Genomic DNA, 22,575 nt, shown 5'->3' with positions numbered 1-22,575 from the left:
CTCTTTACGTTGTTCCTGGAACACTATTTGTCTGTAAGTGACTGAAAGATATTGTTTTCATATTAAGAAAGTTTCATTGTTGCTTTCAGAAATGTATAATTTACCTGCCAGTAGTTTATCTTTTGTGTTTAGCTTTTTATTAGTGTATTGACATGTCTATTTTGTTCTGTATTTTCAGTTTTACAATATAAAAAGGGAAAAAGTACATTTCAATTAAACCCAGGAAAAGTTACACCTTGAGTCATTATTGGAGTTTCATCCCTCATGTTAGCTGCAGAGCAACGCATCCTGAGCACTGTATAAAAATAGTAAGCAGCACAACTGTTTTTAAAGGGATAGTTCACCCAAAAATGAAAATTCTGTCATCATTTACTCATCCTCATGTCGTTCCAAACCTGTATGAGTTGCTTTCTTATGTTGAACACAAAATAAGACATTTTGAAGATTGATGGTAATGAAACAGTTGGTGGTTTCCATCGACTTCCATAGTATTTTTTTTGTCCTACTATGGAAGTCAATGGCAACCACCAACTGTTTGATTACCAGCAATCTTCAAAATATCTTCTTATATGTTCAACATAAGAAAGCAACCATTTTTGGTGCGTGTCTGAAGAAACCTAAAGCCACACTTACACGAAACACAAACTCCAGCGGACTCCCCACATCACTGGTGCTGCTCATGGCAGATTCACCAATCACACTGCCACTGAACGTCGTGTCAATCACTTTGTTTTCTCTGAACATGACAGAAAAAAAAATGTAAATCACAGAATCAAAAAGATTTTTATCATCAGGACTGTTTTTGTTGTATGAGGGACATTCAAAAGTAAAATGTTTTGCTTCAAATTCTCATTTGATGAACTTTTGTGTTTTAACATGCACAGATGAATCATCTATTCATTGTAAATGTTCAAATTTTTTTCTTAATTTTAAAAAACATATCAAAGTACGTACAGGGAAAAGGTAGTGAGGACCGTGTTCTTCACATCGAGAGTGACAGGAACAGGATCCAGATCCTTCTGCTCACTGATACTGAAGACAAACACAATACAAATCAGCTTAAAAGAAAAGGCCCGCAGAAATGCTTTAGTTCAACGCTGTGCACTGAGGGAAACTATACTGTATAAACAAGAAACCATTTTAGTTAGTCCAGACTTACGTGGAGAGCTGAAGCTGAGATTCAATCTTCTTTGTGTAAAGTGTTACACCAGAAGTCTCAAAGATGATTATCAATGAGGTCTGTGGAGACGGAAATCAGGAGTCAGAGCAAATTAGCAAAACAGATCAGCTGTACAGTCTGATTAGCTGAGTTCATTCAAATGGCCCGTGGAAAATGAGTCATTGGAGATGTTTTTTTAATGAACACGCAAATCCTCAGAAAGGACACATATTGGACTCGTTTTCAGTAAGAAAACAGACTGCTACCTTTTGATTGCTTTTAAATGGGTTTCCCAGATCGCATATCACAGTCTCGTCTGCGCTGCACTCAATATCTAAACCAGTCTGTAATAAAGACAAACCAAGAAAGTTGAGAACAGCATTGAGAACACTGAAATTATCTAATTAGGAAGAGTTACTAGAAAGAGTCTCTAATAGGAAGTCTATTTCAGTTTTTAGTAAGTTTGGTAATATAATATAATATTATATTATTTAATTCAACTGGAAAATCAAACAGGAAATACAGGAGAATTGTATTGCTCAAATGTTGCTCTTTCATAGCTCAACCAAGAACAATTGTTTATTTGAGATATTACAGAGCTCTTCTTTGTGATTTTTCTTTTCTGAGGGATGCAGCCTGTGGAGGTGAGCTGAAGAGTGAAAGAGCGCCTCCGTGTGGACTCACCAGGGTGCGCACTCCTGAGTATTTGAGTGAGGGGGGAATGGTGATGCTCAGCATGGCCTGATGGGCGTCCTCGGCCTCCTGCCTGCCTCCATCCGGCATGTTAGTAACATCCACCATCATCACCAGCTTCTTAATGCTACTGTTGAACTCGATAGTCTGACTGAACAAACCAGCACATCCCATAATTCCCATGTGTATTTAAACATTAGTATTTGAAGAAGACAGTAGCTTGTAAAATAAAATTAAAATAAATATATTTCTATCATGAGAACTCTCGGAGGATTTTAGCATGGTAATGGATATGACAATGTTAATGTATTTGGTCTTGGTGGAATAGATCTGCTACGCTGCTGCTGCTGCTGTTGGTTATTGCTGTATTTGTAGATTATTGCTGCTGCAAGCAAGTACAGAAACTCAATACATAAGCCAATACATAAGCCGATATGCTGCTGTGAGTATTTAAGACACACTGCTGCTGCACAAATAGCATATAAAATAACCCGTTGCAGATCTATACAGGTGGAGCTGGGGAAGGCGGAGGGTTTCAGAGGAACTCTGAAAGCGCGCTGCAATGCTCAAGCGAATGCTAATCAGCCATTTAAATGTAAAGCAGCAAGCTTATTGGCTGTGTATGCAACGGGAACCAATCAGCTTGTGACAAGCTGTTTAGTGCTAAGAATATCATCAGTTACGTTAAGGACCCATATCCTGCGCCATCTAGAGTTTCATGACAGAACTTGGTATTAAAACTTTTCTTTTTATATAAATAATTTTAATTTGATTCCAGGTGCTGCTTTCATGTCTGTCATATCTTTCTGTGGTGTGTTTCTTTTATCACGTAATTTCAACAAAATGATTCAAGCACAAAATAAAATAACTTAATTATTTTTTGCAATAAAAGTTTCCAATATGGAATCTGAGGGTGCAAAAAAAATCAAAATATTGAGAAAATCGCCTTTAAAGTTGTCCAAATTAAGTTCTTAGCAATGCATATTACTAATTCAAATTAAGTTTTAATAATAACTTTTAATATCTTCATGGAACATGATCTTTACTTAATATCCTAATGATTTTTGGCATAAAAGAAAAATCAATAATTTTGACCCATACAATATATTTTTGGCTATTGCTACAAATAATATAATATAATATAATATAATATAATATAATATAATATAATATAATTTGGTAAGTGGCCAATAATTTACATAATAACAATATAATATAAAATGTAATAATTTAATATCTTTTATGACATTTTTTAAAATATCTTTTTCAGGTTTTAGACTTCATTTATTACAACTATTTTAACCAAATAGTTTTTAAGTGGCCACAATATAGTAAACAACATATGAAGCATTAGATTTATGAAAAAGCCCACCAAAATTTAATGATAATAACTGAATTCACTCAAAAGACCTCTGAACTTAAATGTGAATAAATGCTGTTTGTGTACACATTTTCTTCCGTCCACATTCACTAGTTTTCCTGCAGCGTACTCACCTGGGGAAAGGAATGTAATTCTCATCAGCAAATTTGGCCTCGAGCTGCAGGTTACTGCTACACATGTTGTCAACACCACACTCCTTATGAAAGTTAATCTGAGGACAAACACACCAAAAGCACTCTCAAGACTCACATCGACAGAAACCTTCAGGCAGAGGTTTCCCTTTGGTTTGTACCTCGGTTTTGTTGGTCAGGATCTGCTGGCCGCTCAGCACAGGGAAAGCGTCCAGACTCTGCAGTGTTTGCGGTGCTGCTGCTTTCTGCTCATTCAGAGACACGTTGAGAGTGAACACTATGGGCTGAAGTTTGTCCCTCACAGGAGTCTAGAGAGGGGAGAGAGAGAGAAAAAAAAAACTTCCTAAAACAATCCTATTGCTTCTTTGCATTCACTAAAGACAGATAACTGGATCAGAAAGGCATACTTATCCTATGCAAATGTTCTACACGCATTAAAGAAGTTATTATATATGCATTATATATGTTGGCTATATATCCTGTCGAACTCATGTATTATTATAATAAATCATCAACAACAAACAAACAGAATAAATAAATAAAATAAGTTGCCAATACTTTATTTCGCAATAATGACTGGCTAACTGTACATTAAAGTATACTATACTAAACTATATTATAAAATATTTTTGTATGTTGCAAATACTTTATTTTGCGATAATAACATATAACATATAATAACAATAACATATAAAACACTTGCAATTCCTGTATTACTATTATATCATTTGTATTATTACAAATGCAATGTCCTCACTAATATAGTGAAACAAACGTGTGTGTGTGTGTGTGATCAGGTGGTCTCTCACATTAACAGAAAGTTCCAGCTCTTGACATGCAGGAGCGGAGAAAGACAGCAGGCCTGTAAATGTGCTTTGCTTGTTGTCAAGGAAACGAACTCGGGCGACACGGCGATTCGGGTCAGAGTCTACTGTGTACTTCACAGCTGATGCAGAGAGAAACAAACACACGGTTAGTCCAATAAAACACAGACCAAACACTCCTGAAGCAGGCGCTCCACTTACTGATGTCCTTCTTGAAGGCTGTGTTTCCAGTGCTGAGATTGTAGCTGAAACACACCTTCACCTTTATGCTACCAAAAAAAAAATCACATTTAATGAATTCTTTTAAAAAGTACTACAGGACAAGTATAATATGCTGAGATTGTAGCTGAAACACACCTTCACCTTTATGCTACCAAAAAAAAAAGTGTGTCTTAAATACTCACAGCAGCATATCGGCTTATGTATTGGCAATTGCAAGTTTCTGTACTTGCTTGCAGCAGCAATAATCTACATTTAATGAATTCTTTTAAAAAGTACTACAGGACAAGTATAATAGGATACATTTATGACTAAATTATATTGAAAATCAAATGCTTAAAATATTTGTTAGAATAGAAACATGTCCTCTTACCAGGAATTAACACACTGGTTTGGACTCACAATCTTTGGCTCTACTGTAAAGTTTTGGGAGAGGTGGATGACCGGACGAGCCCTGAAAAAACACCCATCAAACATCACTGGTTTGGAGGTTAGCTTGCAGAACAGACTGATTGATTTAAATGACGGTGACCAGCAGGGGGTCCTACAATCATGCAGGGACCACATATGTGTTAGGTGTAGATGCTGGTTACAGAAAGTACATGTCTGCTGGTTGCTTGTTGCTGCATGCTAGCTGTTATTACTATAAATCATCCATTAAAAACCAATCAATCAATCAATCAAATAGAAACTATATAAAATACAATATGCACATACATTCATCATTAGATGTATTTTTTATTTATTTGCAAATATAAATTATATAAAAATAATATACAAATTAATAAATAAATGAACAAAAACAACAACAACAATAATAATAAATTTTGTAGAGAAATTCTTACATAGGCACAATTTATATCTATAATAATATTAATAATAATAATAATAATAATAAAGGTAACACTTTAGAATAGGAAACACATATTCACTAGTTCAACTAGTTAATATTAAGAATTAATGTAATAATTATTTTAATTATTATTATTATTATTATCAATGTATTTATTTTTTATTTATTTGTAAATAAATAAATCTAAATTATAGAAAATAAAATATGTAACAAATAAATATTATAATAGTAATACTTATAGTAATAATACATTTATTTTTTATTTATTTGCGAATACAAATAAATAGAAATGAAATAAAATATACTAAATTAATAAACAAAATGTATAATAATAATTATTATAATAAAATGTAATTTTGTAGAGAAATTTTTGGCCACAAAAATGTGCACAGGCACAATTTATATTTGTCTATAGAGCAAAATTCAAGCACTAAAAAGGTTTTTAAGATCACGAGAAACATACATTCACTCAAGTGTGTCCACACTTTTGATTGGAAGTGTATGTGTGTATATAAAATCTGTATTTGTATATTTATGTGGCTTCTGTGTTTGGAAAAAGAATCGTTGAAAATGCCTCTGAATAATATGAGCATCTATAAATGGCAAACACTGCTGAAAGACTGAACCTCAAGAGAGCGATGCGGTCATCCATGGAGCCCACCAAAATGTCAGGATAATCATTTCCATCCATATCCAGTCCTCCACTGAGAGAGTAGCCGAACGTCTGAAAGCCACTGGGACCTAATGATTTCCCCTCGATCACCTAAGAGAAAGTCACATTACCCGTTCAATCACCCTCTTCTTATTCTCAAGGTCCAGATATGTCTGATATGGTTGATTTATGTATGATCACGCACTTATCAATGACATGCAACAGTAGGTAATTGTAGAAATGTCATCCAAAAATCTTATATATATTTCCAAAGGTGTTCCATATAAATCCCAAGATGCTTGCTTTACCTGGCTGGGTTCCGTAGTTATTCCATTTTTGCTTCCCATCCATATAAAGACTTTCCCAGAGTCTTGGAACGGAGCACCAACAGCTAAATCTGAAGACACAAACCCCAGAGCAACATGATTAACCCTCCATGGCCTCCAGATGGCAGCATTATAACACGAATTACATAATACACTACCATTCAAAAGTTTTTATGCTCATCAAGGCTGCATTTATTTCATCAGAACTACAGTAAAAACAGTAATATTCTGAAATATTATTACAATTTAAAATAACTGTTTTCTATGTGAATATGTGTTAGAGTGTAATTTATTCCTGAGTTGTAAAGCGGAATTTTCAGCACCATTACTCCAGTCTTCAGTGTCACATGATCCTTCAGAAATCATTCTAATATGCTGATTTACTGCTCAGGAAACATTTATTATTGTTATTCGTGTTGAAAACAGTTGTGCTGCTTCATATTTTTGTGGAAATCATGATTTTTTTTTTCTTCAGGATTCTTTGATAAGCAAGAAGTTAAATAGAACAGCCCTTACTTAAAAAAGAAATATTTTATATATTTTTTATATATATTTTCTGTCACTTTAATCAATCAATAATGAATTTAATGCATCCTTGCTGAATAAAAGTACTAATTTATTTATTTTTTTCTAATCTAAACTGAAATCTACGATCTAAATTTAAAAATCTAAAAATCTTATTGACTCTAAAATTCAGAATAGTAGTGTATTTTTGTATTTATTTATGTATAATGAATTTAATATATTTATATATATATAATATTTAATATATTATAATATATTTATATATATTTATTTGTGTATATTTACGTTTTAATATTTATTATGCTTATAAAGTATAATAATATTTTATACTTTTTTTTATGTTGTGTTCAAACAATTGCATATTTATAACAGTAAGTCTGTAGTCAGCGTTACCTTGAAATCCGTCCTGATTGACGTCCCCCACCGCAGCAACAGCAAACCCAAACCCTGAGCCTTTTTTACCCTTCAGAAGCAAACTGGCTTTTTCCTGGAAGGATCCGTTCTCATTCATAAAGATGTAAACAGCTCCTCCCTCCTCCTTGTTGCGATCAAAGTAGAACGGAGCTCCAACGATCAGGTCGTTCCAGCTATAACAACACGCATCCACACAAATGACATGTTATGTCTAAATTATGAAAGATTATTTTCATAGAATCCTTTCATAGCTTTAGTCAAGAATGAGAAACCTGCCATATAAAAGCATTCAGCCGTGTATCTGTTGACATGCTTAAGTATGAAGCTCAAGAGGATCTTTGCAAGGGCACATGGGGAAAGTTAGACATGCTTTGGTCTACTTCCTTTGTATTGACTTTCAAACTCAGTGAAGCGTTATACAGATCACTCTCTGTGATGATAATGGATTATTGGACATGAAAACAGTGATTCTGACAAGTTTCACCAGTAGTACAAAGCTGGTACTGACTGGTATTTTTGTGCAGTGATTCATTGGACCCCATTGACTTTTACTGTACAACTTTGTGTTCTACTAACATTAAACAATACACAAAATTATGATCTTTAAAATAGCATCATATGACCCCTTTAACAGATTAGCCAGTTATAGCATAGATAATACAATGATTCATTTACACAGTGACCTACTCGTCATTGTTGAGGTCGGTCACCGCCAAGCAGCCGCCGAAGTACGACCCTATTTGTTCCCCTGGGATCGTCATCACTGGGTTAAGAAGCAAACCTTGTTTTTCTGCCAGGATCACTGAACCTTTGAAATTGTCTCTGGGAGCCCCCGTCACCACAGTGTACTTCGAGCGATCCAGTAACTTTATGTCCTCCAGCACAGAGTAACCTGAAGAAAGAGATGAGCATTCAATTAATATTTATTATTATTATTATTAAATTAATTGGTTATTATTAACTAAATTAATTACTAAATTAATTATTAACACTAAACAATTACAATAAAACAAAAACACTAATTAATGCATAAAATGACATGTTTGGTAAGATTATTGTATAATGTTATGTAACATGTCAGTGAATATTAATGAATCAGTGAATATTTTTTAACTCCCTCATGACGATGTTTCATATTTTGTAGGGTTTTGTTGTCTTACATCTCTACTCACTGCAAAAAGCAGGTCGTTACTGAACCAAACTGCTCTATTTAGAAAACAGCTGAGCTACTGAAACAAGAAGAGCTTTTTTATTTATTTTTTCCCCAACGCTGTTATTTCCAAACATTGTCAACATGTGATTCAAAACCAACAATACAGTACAGTACATACCTATGTAGATGTTGAGTCTGTCTTCGCCTAGCTTACCGAAGCTTATTTCATGGGCATCTCCGGCAAAATCAAAGTTGGGGTCTCTCTCTTTCATATGGACAGTTCCTATATGAACAGAAGAATCCCTTTTATTAACTGAAGGATGATCTTTATATGTGATAATGGAGAGCTGACACACCAGATTTTGTTGGTTTTCTCGTACTCACCCTGCCACACAAAGCTGCCGGGCGTCCCAAAGTACACGTCATTCTCCGTCATGCCCCCTGAGATGCCCATGTTACACATGCCCTCCAGGTTCTGGTCATAGACATAAATAAATACAAAAATAGACTACTATTCTAAATTTTAGAGTCAATAAGATTTTTAGATTTTTAACGCTAATTAAAACAAACAAACAAATCCTATTTACCTCAAACTTTTGTATGGTAGTGTAATATGATTTCCACAAAAAAATATCAAGCAGCAAAACTGTTTTCAAGATTTATAATAATAATAAATTATTCTTGAGCATCAAATCAGCATAATAGAATGATTTTTGAAGAATCATGTTACACTGAAGACTGGAGTAACGATGCTGAAAATTCAGTGGAATAAATTACATTTTAAAATATATTCAAAAACAGAAAACAGTTATTTAAACTGCAATAATATTTCACAATATTATAATATGTTTAACTGTATTTTTCATTAAAATAAATTCAGTCTTGGTGATCATAAGAGACTTCTTTCAAAAACATCAAAATATCTTAATTATTACAAACTTTTGTCTAGTACTGTAAAAGTACAGGACAAGCCATGAACATTGTCCCAGCCCACATAACAAAAGGGGGCCCACTAAGGTAATGAACTCCTGAAAACAGTTTCAAGCGTATTATCAACCAACAACACCTAAAACAGCTAATCAAGGTTAGTTGAAAATTACAGGCAGGAGTGTAAAAGCAGGGTTCGAACTACACTGAGGAACAGTGGCCTGAGTGCATCTGACCCTCTCATTGAGTCCAAAGGAGGGATCCATTCAATTTTGTCTGTCGATTTTAAGTGATGGTCTTGCCTTTGCAAATAAACAGTCTAAAAAACAAAAAAAAGGAGCCAAAGATGCATCTGATCTCACCAGCACATGTCCTCCATTCCTCTGACTGGCCACGGTCACTCCCAGCCACATGCCCTCCACTATCTCTGCTGACTGCGCTGAAGGAGAAACAAACTCCATCAGACAATGATTGTATCCCTCAGTCTGCCCACAAAGAGCATCTCTCTATATGTAAATCTGAATGATGAGGTAGCAGCATGCTCAGTTGTTGGCTTGAGGGAGATTCTCAAACAGAAACAATAACATTAGCAGTTAAGTGCATGTTATTTACAGTTACATGAAAACATTGTAGTTTAAATGTATACGAAATTCAATTAGTTGAATTTAAAAGTATTTTTTGACCCACTTAAGTGGGATTAAAATCCATCTTTATATGTAATTACTTCTATTGTCTTTCAGATATGATTATGCCAAATGTATTGACTAAAATATACTTTAATGTCATTTCTATTGAAACGGGTATGTCATGTATTTAAATACATTTGCAATTACACATTTGAAATGAAGTTGCAATTTAGTACATTTTTTAAAACACAATTTAAAATTTGCTGAAGCAAAATTATTATTGGCTAGTGCTAAAGTCAACACCAGGGGCGCAACTGCACATTTGATGAGGGGTATGCAAGATCAGTGTTGCCCTCCCCCATTTTCAATACCATAGGAAAAAAAAAAAAAGTGTGTGTAGGTCAGGTCGTTGCCCCGCACGTAACATTTGCCCACCATACGCTGCTGCTCTTCGGCGCCCAGAAGTTTTTTTACGTAGCGATGACCACATGCCTGCCAACATGAAAGAAGAGATGAACAACAGGAATTCTGATTAGAATCTGCTTTAATTTTTATTTTTTATATGATTATTTGAGCCTTTAAAAAAACAGACACCAAATTATAAAGCCTGTACATTAAAACTTACAAGGTCAAAAGTTTGGAATAATTAAGATTTTTTAATTTTTTAAAAAGAAGTCTCTTCTGCTCACCAAGGCTGCATTTATTTGATCAAAAATACAGGAAAACTTTAACTCCAGATGGTTGACCCCAGACAGTAGAACACTTCTGTTAAATTTTTTTTTTTTCAAACACATGCAATATTGCTCACTTTTTAGTTGGGTAATTTTGGAGGGATTCACACTATTTTTATTATTATTATTTATTTTCCTCAAAGTTATTCATATTTTTGTACATTTTTATATACAATGAGAACACTATGTAAAATTCACTTTAAAGAACATCTGTATTACTTCATGTTTACTTATAAAGATTTGCCATGCTTAAGTGGAAGATTTATGCCACCTGGTAGAAAAACAAATACTATTAAAATTAATGTCATGATATTCCCACTATGGCCACTAGATGGGAGCAGAGGATCATTCATTGTCTCATTTACCATTTCCACTCCTTAATATAGCTCTTTTCACATGTTTTGCTTTTGGATTTATATTTAGAAATTTTAAAATCACTATTATAACAATTAAAAATAACTTTTTTGTCAAAGTTCAACATCGTTTTGTACTGAAGTATGAAGTAGCAAGTTTTCTACGTGAATCGCACAAATTAACTATTTTAAATTTAAAATCATTACTCCAGTCTTCAGTGTCACACGATCCTTCAGAAATCATTCTGATATGCTGATTTGCTGCTTAATTATTATCAATTATTATTGAATAGCAATTTTTAATAGTTGTTGTTATTATTATTATTATTATCAATGCTGAAAACAGTTTCAGTTTTAGTCAACACCATAATACTTTTGTGGAAACCATGCTACATTTTTTTTCAGGATTCTTTGATAAATAGGAAGTTCATAAATAAAAGTACATTAAAACTATCTGACTTACTGTTATAAATACGCAATTGTTTGAACACAACATAAAAAAGTATAAAATATTATTATACTTTATAAGCATAATAAATATTAAAATGTATATTAAAATGTAAATATACACAAAAACCTGGAATTGCAGCTGTGTGCGGAATTATCTTCCTTGCATGGGCTGTGCGGCGGCACGGCTCCAGCGCGGATGAATCTAATGGTACAAATCTTTGTAATCCCAGGCTATATGTAATCAGAAGCACATTTATAACTGGAATATAATTTAATTTCATTCACATGTGTTTCATAAACACATAATCCTTTCTGGATTACAATCCGCCATCAAAATTATACGTTTAATTATTCCAGCTGCTGTGAGAAAAGGCTATTAACGATCGGCCACCTGCAGCATTCTTACATGCGATAGCCTAGTAGCCGGGACAACTTCTTTATGTTTACAGAAGTGATGTAATGACTCAGCGGCATGCTCGAATTTCCCGCGAACCACTCAAATTAGAAAACATTATTATAAGCTGACCGTTGTAAATCGGGCTAAAGTAAGGCGGTAGTTTTGAACACTGGTTATGTACTTGCTCAAATATTGATTTCGGATCATTTTAACCAAAAAAAGTTACGGACTGCAGCTTTAACAACCTTCTCATTTTCTCTCAAATGTAAATCAAACGCCTATTCACAAACATATCGTGACTTCACTTTTTGAGCAATAGAGATACGCAGAAATGAACTGATATTAACGTTAATCATTTATTTGCCCTCTGTTAGGTAACGACATCAAATGTTGAATGACTGCATGAATTACAATCAAAAAAATAAATAATAGCTTGCCAATTTATATTAGTTCACTTGTACACTGCTGTATTTTAATGCATTGTTTTTCTTTTCCCCTTTGTCTTTTCTGTTCTGCGCCCTCTCCAGAGCGTTTCTCTCCTCTCTTCATTTTGGTCATGCGACTCTGTCTGTGACGGTAATGTGTCGAAGGGTGAGCGGTTGACATGCACTCCGTTTATAATAAATACATTTTTGAACTTTTTTAAAAATGCTAAAAACCGTTGAATAAAAATGTTTCATTACATTATTTTTAACTAAGCGTTTGATTATTTATAATGTTTTATTAAAGAAGATTTATAGAGATACGCAGAAATGAACTGATATTAACGTTAATCATTTATTTGCCCTCTGTTAGGTAACGACATCAAATGTTGAATGACTGCATGAATTACAATCAAAAAAATAAATAATAGCTTGCCAATTTATATTAGTTCACTTGTACACTGCTGTATTTTAATGCATTGTTTTTCTTTTCCCCTTTGTCTTTTCTGTTCTGCGCCCTCTCCAGAGCGTTTCTCTCCTCTCTTCATTTTGGTCATGCGACTCTGTCTGTGACGGTAATGTGTCGAAGGGTGAGCGGTTGACATGCACTCCGTTTATAATAAATACATTTTTGAACTTTTTTAAAAATGCTAAAAACCGTTGAATAAAAATGTTTAATTACATTATTTTTAACAACTAAGCGTTTGATTATTTATAATGTTTTATTAAAGAAGATTTTCACACAATGATTTCGGCAAAATTGCGCCCCCCTCCATGTGGCGCCCCTATGCACTGCATATACTGCATACACCGTTTTTGCGCCACTGGTCAACACCATAAAGCTAACGTGTTGTGATTGGTAGAGTGTTGCTGTATGATTGATAATGTATTTTTAAGTATACTTTATCCAACTCTCCAAGTACTAAAGCTAAAAAGCTAACAAGTACTAAGCTAAGAAAAGTCCATAGATTTACAGATCTATTAAAATGGTGTAAACCAAAAAGTCACGCCCTGCGTCTGCTCAAAGTAACTTTTAGGCTACACAGACTCAGACGCTTCCTGTGCTGAGTGTATCATGTTAATTCTGAAGCAAATACCTGCCTACAACATGAGCCAGTAATGCCGACCTGCGAGAGGAGGGAGAAAGGCAGGCCAGAAATGTGAAGATGAAGGTCTTTTGAATAGCATGGAGTGAGACAGCACTCAGACAGGTGAATTTTATGGTTGCTGTGTTGAGGCTTTGTAAGGGAAATTTTATTATTATAGGTATTATTTGCTTCACTGTACTAAAGAGTGTTCTTATTCACTGTCCCTGAGTGCTTCATCAATATGCTTGTGTTTTCGATGAGCTGAGAGATAAGAGGACATCTATTTAATGTGTGTGTGCAAGACAAGTGTGAGATGCTATTTTAGACCTAGCATCTTCTAAGAAATGATCTGCATTAAATACTTAGAAACGCATCTTGGGGACATAGTTGAATATGCATTATGATTGGTTGAGATAGAAGCATCCTGATTCGATTAGGGTATAAATAATGAGTTAAGGTATTTTCTCTTTGTCGCACTCTGTGGCCAACTTGAATGACTGTATGACTGTTGGCTATTTCTAGCAAGAAATAAGTATTCAAAGCACTTTCTGCCTCTTGCCTTATTGAAATAGAAAATTGACACAACAGGCTTGTTTTGACTTTCACTTGTGTCTAAAACAGGAGCAGGTAATTTTGGGAAATAGATAGGACTGTCCGAGCCCTGATATACAGTATGTAGATGTTAAAAAGAAGCTTTGCCAACACAGGAATAAATTACATTTTAAAATATATTCAAATGGAAAGGTTTTTTTTTTTTTACTTTTCCTGCTTTAAGCATAGATTTCTGATAAGTTATATGAATACCTACGTGGACTGATGATGTCCATCCTCCTGCAGTCATCCTGCTCGATAGTGATGGGACAGTAATACACGGCTCCGGTTTCATTAATGTTGAATTTGCTGAGTTGGGGCTGGGCTTTTTCTTGGGGTGCTCCGACTAAGAGGCTACAGAAGAACAGCAAACACTCAATGAAAAACTAAAATCGATAAAATTACAATTTTTCAGAATACAATTCATCTATTTTCTAAATGCATAATATATTGTGAACAATTCACCAGTGCATATGTTTCATTTAAACAAAAATGGACCAGGACTTCTCCAATCATTTAGTCTGTTTAAACCACACCTCTAGAAGCTTGTGTCAACATGACTTTTAACCAGAATATGGGCCTGAACTGAAAATTATGTGCATGTAAAAGTGGTCAGCATGGTCTCACAATTGTCTGTGTAATTGTGTCACAATTTCCTCATTTTATCTGGTTAGAGAATAAATAAATTGTGGGTGGTGAAAACATAAAGAAACCCAGCACTTTGCGTAAAAAATGAACGTAGAGAGTAAATTCGTAAATGCATGGTTTTATAATAGAAAAAGAATGAAGGAAAAGAGGATTAGAGAAAGCAAACAAGCCCAGACCTGAAATGAAAGGTGTAAAGAAAATGGTTTACCCTTTTATTTTCTCTCCTTCCCACGTATTATTACACATTAGAATAAGTTGAGGGTAAAGCAATTCAATAAAGTGGCAGAGATGTCCTGTAACCAAACACCTGCCACCATGGCATTTGATCTAATAATAACATACTAACTAGAACTGTACCTGTTTTGGGCCCATTAATGTATAGAAAAAAGCAAATGACAAATTTATATGCAACTGAATGTAAGATTTATTAACAGTGTTTGCCTAAGGCTCTTTCTCATGACTAAGGGCTTCAGAGTCATGCGCTGCTTTGGCCTTCACAGGCAGATGGCGTCACAGAAGGGAGATTTTTATGAGGTTGCTAGGTAGCAAGTAAGTGGTAAGTGTACATATTAAACAGTGAAAGCATGTACTTGTGCTAGAACAGAAATATATTGCTGATTGCTTTGACAGACAAAAGAAGAAGGAAGAAATGAAAAAGTTAAAGAAACTCATCTCAGGATGCTTTTCGAATTAAAATTAGTCTAGCAACTAGGTCACCATGATGACATATTTTTGAAAATTCAGTATTAAATTTCAATTATAAAAAACATAATTATATCATTAAAATTAAAAACTGTGTGCAATTGAAATGTCAGTATACAACTCAGTTTTTGATTTCATTATTATATCTAAAAATAAAGAGCTATTGAATTTAAAGGTTTGACATTTGGACGTACTATACCTGATTTAAATACAAATGAATTTATATTGAATCAAATCGAGATCAGAATCGAATAAAGAGCCTGTAAAACAGCCCTAAAAAAAGAAAACAAACAAGAAAAAGTGGGAAGAAACAAAGCAAACTAGTGTGCAACTGTACATTTTACAAACATTAATAGACTTAAGGCCCAAAACATTAATAGACTTAATATTCATAGCAAAAAACGATAATTATAAAGATGATTAAAACAATATAGCATCCACACCAACAGATGAAAACATTCTGTTTATTATAAGCGCTATTTATGTTGTCTACTTTGTTTGAGTTCTTTAAAGTCTGAACACTTCTGATTGGCTGTCATTGTTTTTCTTTTTTTAGCATTCATCAACTAAAAAAAAAGAACGTTCTGAAAATGATTGCAAAAATATCGTTCCTCTGTGTCTTTACATTTACATTTATTAATTTAGCAGACGCTTTTATCCAAAGCAACTTACAAATGAGGCAATAATATGTAAGTTCTGTGACAAGTCTCGGTTAGCCTAACGCAGTACACGTAGCAAGGTTTTTTTTATAATAAATAAAAAGAAAACAAGAAGATAGAATAGAAAAAGAATAGAGAATACTAGTGTTTGAGGCTTTTTTTTAAAGAAAACAAGCAGTAAGAATAGAAATAGAATAGAGAGTGCAAGTGTTAGAGGGTCGAGTTTTTTTTTTTAGAATTAGAATAGAGAGTGCTAGAATTAGAGGGTCAAATGAAGATGGAAGAGATGTGTTTTCAGCTGTTTCTTGAAGATGGCTAAGGACTCAGCTGCTTGGATTGAGTTGGGCAGGTCATTCCACCAGGAGGGAACAGTTAATATAAAAGTCTGTGTAAGTGATTTTGTGCCTCTTTGGGATGGCACTATAATGCGATGTTCACTTGCAGAACGCAAGCTTCTAGAGGGCACATACCTCTGAAGTAGTGAGTTTAGGTTAAAGAGGTGCAGAGCCAGTGGTGATTTTGTAGGAAAAACATCAATGCCTTGAATTTTATGCGAGCAGCTATTGGTAGCCAGGTCAAATTGATGAACAGAGGTGTGACATGCGCTCTTTTCGGCTCGTTAGAGACTAATCTTGCAGCCGCATTCTGAATTAGTTGTAGAGATTTGATAGAATTGATAGAATAGCAATGGTCCAGTCTGGACAAAACAAAAGCTTGAACAAGGAGTTGTGTAGCATGTTCCGAAAGAAAGGGCAGAACAAGAGCTTGAACAAGGTGTTGTGTTGCATGTTCTGAAAGAAAGGTCCTGATCTTCCTAATGTTGTATAAAGCAAATCTGCAGGACCGGGCAGTTTTATCAATGTGGTCTGAGAAATTCAGCTGATCATCAATCACAACTCCAAGGTTTCTGGCTGTCTTTGAAGGAGTTATGGTTGATGTGCCTAGCTGGATGGTGAAATTGTGATGAAGTGATGGGATTGTTGAAACCACAAGCAGTTCTGTCTTGGCCAGGTTGAGTTGAAGGTGATGGTTCTTCATCCAGCAAAAAAATGTCTGTAAGACAAGCTGAGATGCGAGCAGCTATCGTCATATCATCAGGATGGAATAAGAGGTAGAGTTGAGTGTCATCAGCATAGCAGTGATATGGAAAGCCATGTTTCTGAATGACAGAACCTAGTGATGCCATGTAGACAGAGAAGAGAAGTGGTCCAAGAACTGAGCCCTGTAGAACTCCATTAGCTATAGATAAATCCCAATAAATCCCTTTATTGTCAGTTGTGGTGTGGTCTTTCCCATTCTCACAGAATTAAAATGATTATTTAACATTTAAAAACCTATTCAAAAAAATGTACACTCAAAATGCACCATGTCACAAAGCTCAAATCATCTCAGACTGGTTTCTTGAACATGACAGAGTTCACTTTACTCAAATGGCCTCCAGAGTCACCAGATCTCAATCCAATAGAGCACCTTTGGGATGTGGTAGAATGGGAGATTCGCATCATGGATGTGCAGCCGACAAATCTGCAGCAACTGCGTGATGCTATCATGTCAATATGGACCAAAATCTCTGAGGAATGTTTCCAACACCTTGTTGAATCTATGCCACGAAGAATTAAGGCAATTCTGAAGGCAAAAGGGGGTCCAACCCGGTACTAGCAAGGTGTACCTAATAAAGTGGCCAGTGTATATTAAAACATGATTGTATTTATTTTTTTCTTAATGTGTAAAGCTTATCAATAAGAAAAAAAATGTGTTTTCAGTGCTGCTAACCACAACATATTAGCCCTTGGAGTAAAGAAATTCAGCTTCTGCTCTGAGAGGGTGTTATTGACGTCATGAGAGATGGGAGCTATTTCTGAGCCCTGGGGACACTCTCTATCACCAGGTGTCAGCACAGTGATCCTAGCAAGAACAGTTTGGACTTGTAGAGTTGTTACACTTGAGCACATGCCTCATTGACAGCAGAGGATAACGCTTTTCTTAGACAAACTGAGGCATAATATCTACTGTTTGAGATTGTTCTTTGCAAAAACTTTTGTTAGGAAAGCAGTAGAAGTTCTGGGTGATCTTCTAGTGGATGTTAGTAGAAGACATTCCATTCTGAGTATCACTCACACAGTGAATACAGCCACCATAATGGGCTACAGGTCTTAAAGGAGTGCAGTTTACTCAAGTTCAGACAAGACCCCACAGTAAAATGGCATTACAGGAATTTTTCACAGGTGAGAGTGCTGAACCAAGCCTGCAATCAGTCATGACTAATATTTGTCAGTGGTTTTTGCAGAAATGACTCTCCTCCCCAAACTTAAGAGTCCCTGTCTCATACTAACACCGATACCCTGCTAAATAACTAAAACAAAGGCAGAAAGGCTGGCTACTACCTACATTTTGGCAAACTCCAAAAATGTACCTATACATACAATTCACTGCAGTTACCAGCTGAAATTAACACTAATGACAGTAAAGCAACAAAAATTTTATTAATTTTAACACAAATTGTGGGGCAGATTTTCTACCAATAAAGACTTATTTTCATACATTATATGTTATAACCTCAAAATACTTTTATCGTAGTGCATGTTTTGTAAACGAACACATTTTGACATCTGCATCACATAACCAGTTCTATTTGTTTGGCTTTTGTGACGTTGTAAACTTGCTCAGTAACACACCTGGTAAACCACTGAACTTGGGTACGAGTCCAGTGAAACACAAGCCCCAATTATGAGTAAATCATTTCAAAGATTTGTAGTTCCAAGCTAAAATGGCATGGTTGCTACAGCAGATGTGTTTATATCTCTCGCTTGTTTTTTGCAAGAAAAATATGCACCATTAATGAAAAATATGGATAGTATTTTTTACTTAAAGTGTACATTTCAATTACAGGTGACCTTTCTCAAATGGTACGTTCAACTTGAATTGCACAGACCAATCGGTGTATGACATCAAAACACCACAAGATTGATTCGAAAGCAAACTGAGCCATCTGCTCTCTAATCACTCTCACGGTACTTTGATGTCAAACACCAATCTGTCTGCGTGGCGCTGCTTCAAGTCGAACACACCTAATGCCTGATTACAATGCTAAATCAAGGAGCCGCACTGGATGCTGTAAGTCACATGATCCCAGTCACATGGCAAATCAAGGAGCCATATTGAAACATGTAAGTCACATAACTAAAAACATGGTAACACCTAAATATACTGTATTGTTCAAGTTAAAAAGCATTAAATAATTATAATAGCAGTGTAGCCTTACTGTTTTCTTGAGACCCACAGTAGCTGCATTTCCATTACAGATCTGCGCAAAACTTTTGCGATATTATAGATGTCGATAAAAAAAAAACTATCGCGAAAAGACGGTGTTTCCATTAACCAATGTTATGCGACAAAAATTTCATTTTTTCCTCTCACGATAAGTCATGGCAACGGATGTTGGTACACTCTAAAAAATGCTGGGTTAAATACAACCCAGTGCTGGGTAAAATAGGGACAAACCCAGCAATTGGGTTGTTTTGACCCAGCGGTTGGGTTACTACCCAGAAGGTTGGGTTAAACATTTAACCCAACCACTGGGTCAAAACAACCCAATTGCTGGGTTTGTCCCTATTTTACCCAGCACTGGGTTGTATTTAACCCAGCATTTTTTAGAGTGTAGGTTTATGTATATCGCGGCCACCACACTAATCAATATTTTCAATTCACAATTTCAATTTGCGCAATTTGAAGGGTAATGGAAACGCAGCTAGTGATATATACTACTGGGCCATTTATGTCGCCCTGTTCCCATGAGTATAAGACGAATGCAGCTTTCAAATGCAGCTAGTAGGCTCCTGCCTCGCTATGACACGTCACACATTCAATTCAGACACTACAGAGTAATCAAAACAAACAGACAATGGACGACCTGATAAGCTCCTGTTACATTATTCTTTACATATTTTAAATCACTGCGAACATGTATGACTTCAGACTGTTTAAACACAAAAGAAGATATTTTGAAAAACGTTCAAAACGTACCCAACGTTCAAAAGGCCTTGGATCTCTCGATCACTCACTACCAGCTTTATCTGAGATTCCACAGACACTCCCAGAGCAGGAGACAATCACAGATATGGGCATCAAAGCTATGTGTGTGTGTGTGTGTGTGTGTGTAACTGTGTGAGAGAAAGAGTGAATTGAGAAATGACTGTTCCCATACAGAAGAAAACACAAATGAAGTATCTTTACAAATGAGATGGAGAACTAACACAGACCTATGATTAAAAGTAAAGTTCATAATTTCTGTGTGACTAGTGATACCAAACAAGACATAGGAAATAACGAACCTGCTGTCCTCCATGATTCCTACTTTAACTGACAACAAAGCACTTGAACATGTCATTCAAAATCTGTATGATTTGAGTTTTTGGGGGTTCAAAAAATTGACCTTATTGACTTTAATTTTATGGACAAAAGAAGATACATTTTGCAGAATATCTTCTTTCGTGTTCCCCAGAACAAAGAAAGTCATGAGGCTGTGTGAATGATGACAGAATGCTAATTTTGGGTGAACTATCCCTTTAAAGGAATCGTGCAATTTAACATCAGTGAAAACTCCTTTAACTTTCGCCATCAACCTCAGCAATTTGTGGAAAAATGAAACATAAAACATGACCTCAGTTTGTCCCAGTAATGCTGTGAGGAATTAGGGCATGTCATGCTATGCTAATCTGAAAGCAGGCGTGTTTAGTGAACTGTGAGACTGACATTGAGAACAGGCAACACTGTGACAAGCTTCAGCTTCACAATATAGTGTGATTTACAGGCCCAATGTAAAGCTGTTTGCTTTGTAGTACAATGTTAGGTGGTTTATTTTTAGTAGCACCAGGTGAAGTATCAGTATGTTGGAGTATTGTCAAAGATATTGATGTTTCAACACATATCGATACTCCATCTCTGCATGTGCTGTGAGTTTAATGTGCATTTGGGAGTGCAACATTTTAGCCCTGTGACAAGGTAACAACTTTTAGACTCATACTGATCCTCACCAAACTAATTAGATTAGATACCCAAACATATTGTTTGAGACTGAACACCCAAACAACCTGCATGGCTCAAGATCACTGATTCCCCCACAGATACTCTCTCTTTAACCTGTATAGAATGGAGATGTGATCTTTACGCCCTTACGGAGATATGATTGAGCTGATATCAGGTCATTCACACAACACATGTCAGAACTATGAGATAGAAAGAAATAATTTTGGGGGAAAATAAAGACTCTTTTTTGCACCTATATTTATGAAATAGTTTATTTTTATTGTTCAATATTTCTATGATATCTCAAATTCACACTCTAATGTGTCTTGATTTAATTTTTTATACTTTTTTATGTATTTGTATTATTTTAGAAATATATTACATAATATAATAATATAAAATATCTATAATAATATATTACATATTATTTATATATTTAATATATTATTTAATATAACCTGAAAGACATCAACAGCCCTGATGGAAAACAAATCTACTGGTACAGCAATACTTCAGACAAGACTAAAAAGCACAGTCACGCCAGGGCTTCTTCTCCACTCCTCTCTGATGTCGATTATTTTCTATAAATAGATTGTTCAATGGATTAGATTATTGGTGATTGGATTATTCAGCGAAGTTCCCTGCCGGCCAGATTATCATTTCAGTACAAATACCGTAAACAGGCTAATACAACCTCTCAGATGGCATATTGAATTTGACAATACAAGCCAGGAACAAAGTCCTTAATCTATTTAGCGTTTTGTAAATGGCATAATTACTACTCTGAGCAGGAGAGTCACAACCTGATTATGAAGCATCTATCAACATTACTGCCATTCAACTGTTCATAAATTCAGAAAAAGTTTAAATGTTACCACTAAGCAAAAGTGCAGTTTCCTCTAGGCAGAGGAATATAATTGGTGTCAAAATGTCGGATATTTCCAACATTTTCATAATAGAAGATTACATTTTTTCCCCATAATCTCTACCCTGAGACCAAAAATGTCCAAAAGTAGCTAAACTGTTCTATCAAACTCAGTATAATGCTTCATCTTATTTTGACCTAGTCATTTTTTTTTCCAGCTTTACAGTTTTTGCATATTACTAGTAACCACCTAATCTTTCCTCAAACCTCAAATCTTTCTTCAAACTGTTTTCAACTTTCAGAGAAAGCACATTTCTTTTGGCATAAGCAATGAGATCATTACAGTATATCAACTCAATATTCACTAAAAGGAAAGTAGTTATTTAATGACCAGGTCAAAATGATCCCGTTCCAATGTTGACTAGCTGCTTGCAACATCCTCCATCACTTGAGAGCTGATGTTGTGTCTCTCAGGTGTGTGTCTATACAAACAGGCACATCTGTCAATGGCATCTCCAGCAGGCAAACATCCAGTCAGAGCGGCACCAGTGAAGAGAAGAGAAGAGAGGAGACGAGACGAGACGAGAAGAGAAGAGAAGAGACGAGACGAGAGAAGAGAAGAGACTAGAAGAGAAGAGAAGAGACGAGACGAGAAGAATAGAGAAGAGCGAGAAGAGACGAGACGAGAAGAGAAGAGACGAGAAGAATAGAGAAGAGCGAGAAGAGAAGAGAAGAGAAGAGAAGAGACGAGAAGAATAGAG

General features: G+C 35.2%; 1 protein-coding gene across 1 annotated transcript in view; it reads right to left on the bottom strand.

Moving 5' to 3' along the window:
- The window catches only part of LOC107708875 (integrin alpha-3-like), a 41,995-nt gene that overhangs the window by 7,051 nt on the left and 12,369 nt on the right, over positions 1 to 22,575 (bottom strand). The window contains 18 exon segments of the mRNA XM_016513241.1: positions 634 to 736; positions 955 to 1,032; positions 1,160 to 1,239; positions 1,426 to 1,503; positions 1,844 to 2,003; positions 3,347 to 3,444; positions 3,526 to 3,672; positions 4,174 to 4,310; positions 4,390 to 4,457; positions 4,781 to 4,861; positions 5,887 to 6,023; positions 6,221 to 6,309; positions 7,157 to 7,350; positions 7,865 to 8,069; positions 8,509 to 8,613; positions 8,715 to 8,846; positions 10,255 to 10,422; positions 14,133 to 14,269. Coding sequence (XP_016368727.1) covers positions 634 to 736; positions 955 to 1,032; positions 1,160 to 1,239; positions 1,426 to 1,503; positions 1,844 to 2,003; positions 3,347 to 3,444; positions 3,526 to 3,672; positions 4,174 to 4,310; positions 4,390 to 4,457; positions 4,781 to 4,861; positions 5,887 to 6,023; positions 6,221 to 6,309; positions 7,157 to 7,350; positions 7,865 to 8,069; positions 8,509 to 8,613; positions 8,715 to 8,846; positions 10,255 to 10,422; positions 14,133 to 14,269 — 2,197 coding nt within the window.

The sequence above is a fragment of the Sinocyclocheilus rhinocerous genome, unplaced genomic scaffold, assembly GCF_001515625.1.
Source record: "Sinocyclocheilus rhinocerous isolate Xijiao unplaced genomic scaffold, SAMN03320098_v1.1 scaffold24, whole genome shotgun sequence".
Classification (NCBI taxonomy): Eukaryota; Metazoa; Chordata; class Actinopteri; order Cypriniformes; family Cyprinidae; genus Sinocyclocheilus; species Sinocyclocheilus rhinocerous.
Note: the sequence above shows the minus strand (reverse complement) of the source record. Positions and strands in the feature narration are given on the sequence as shown.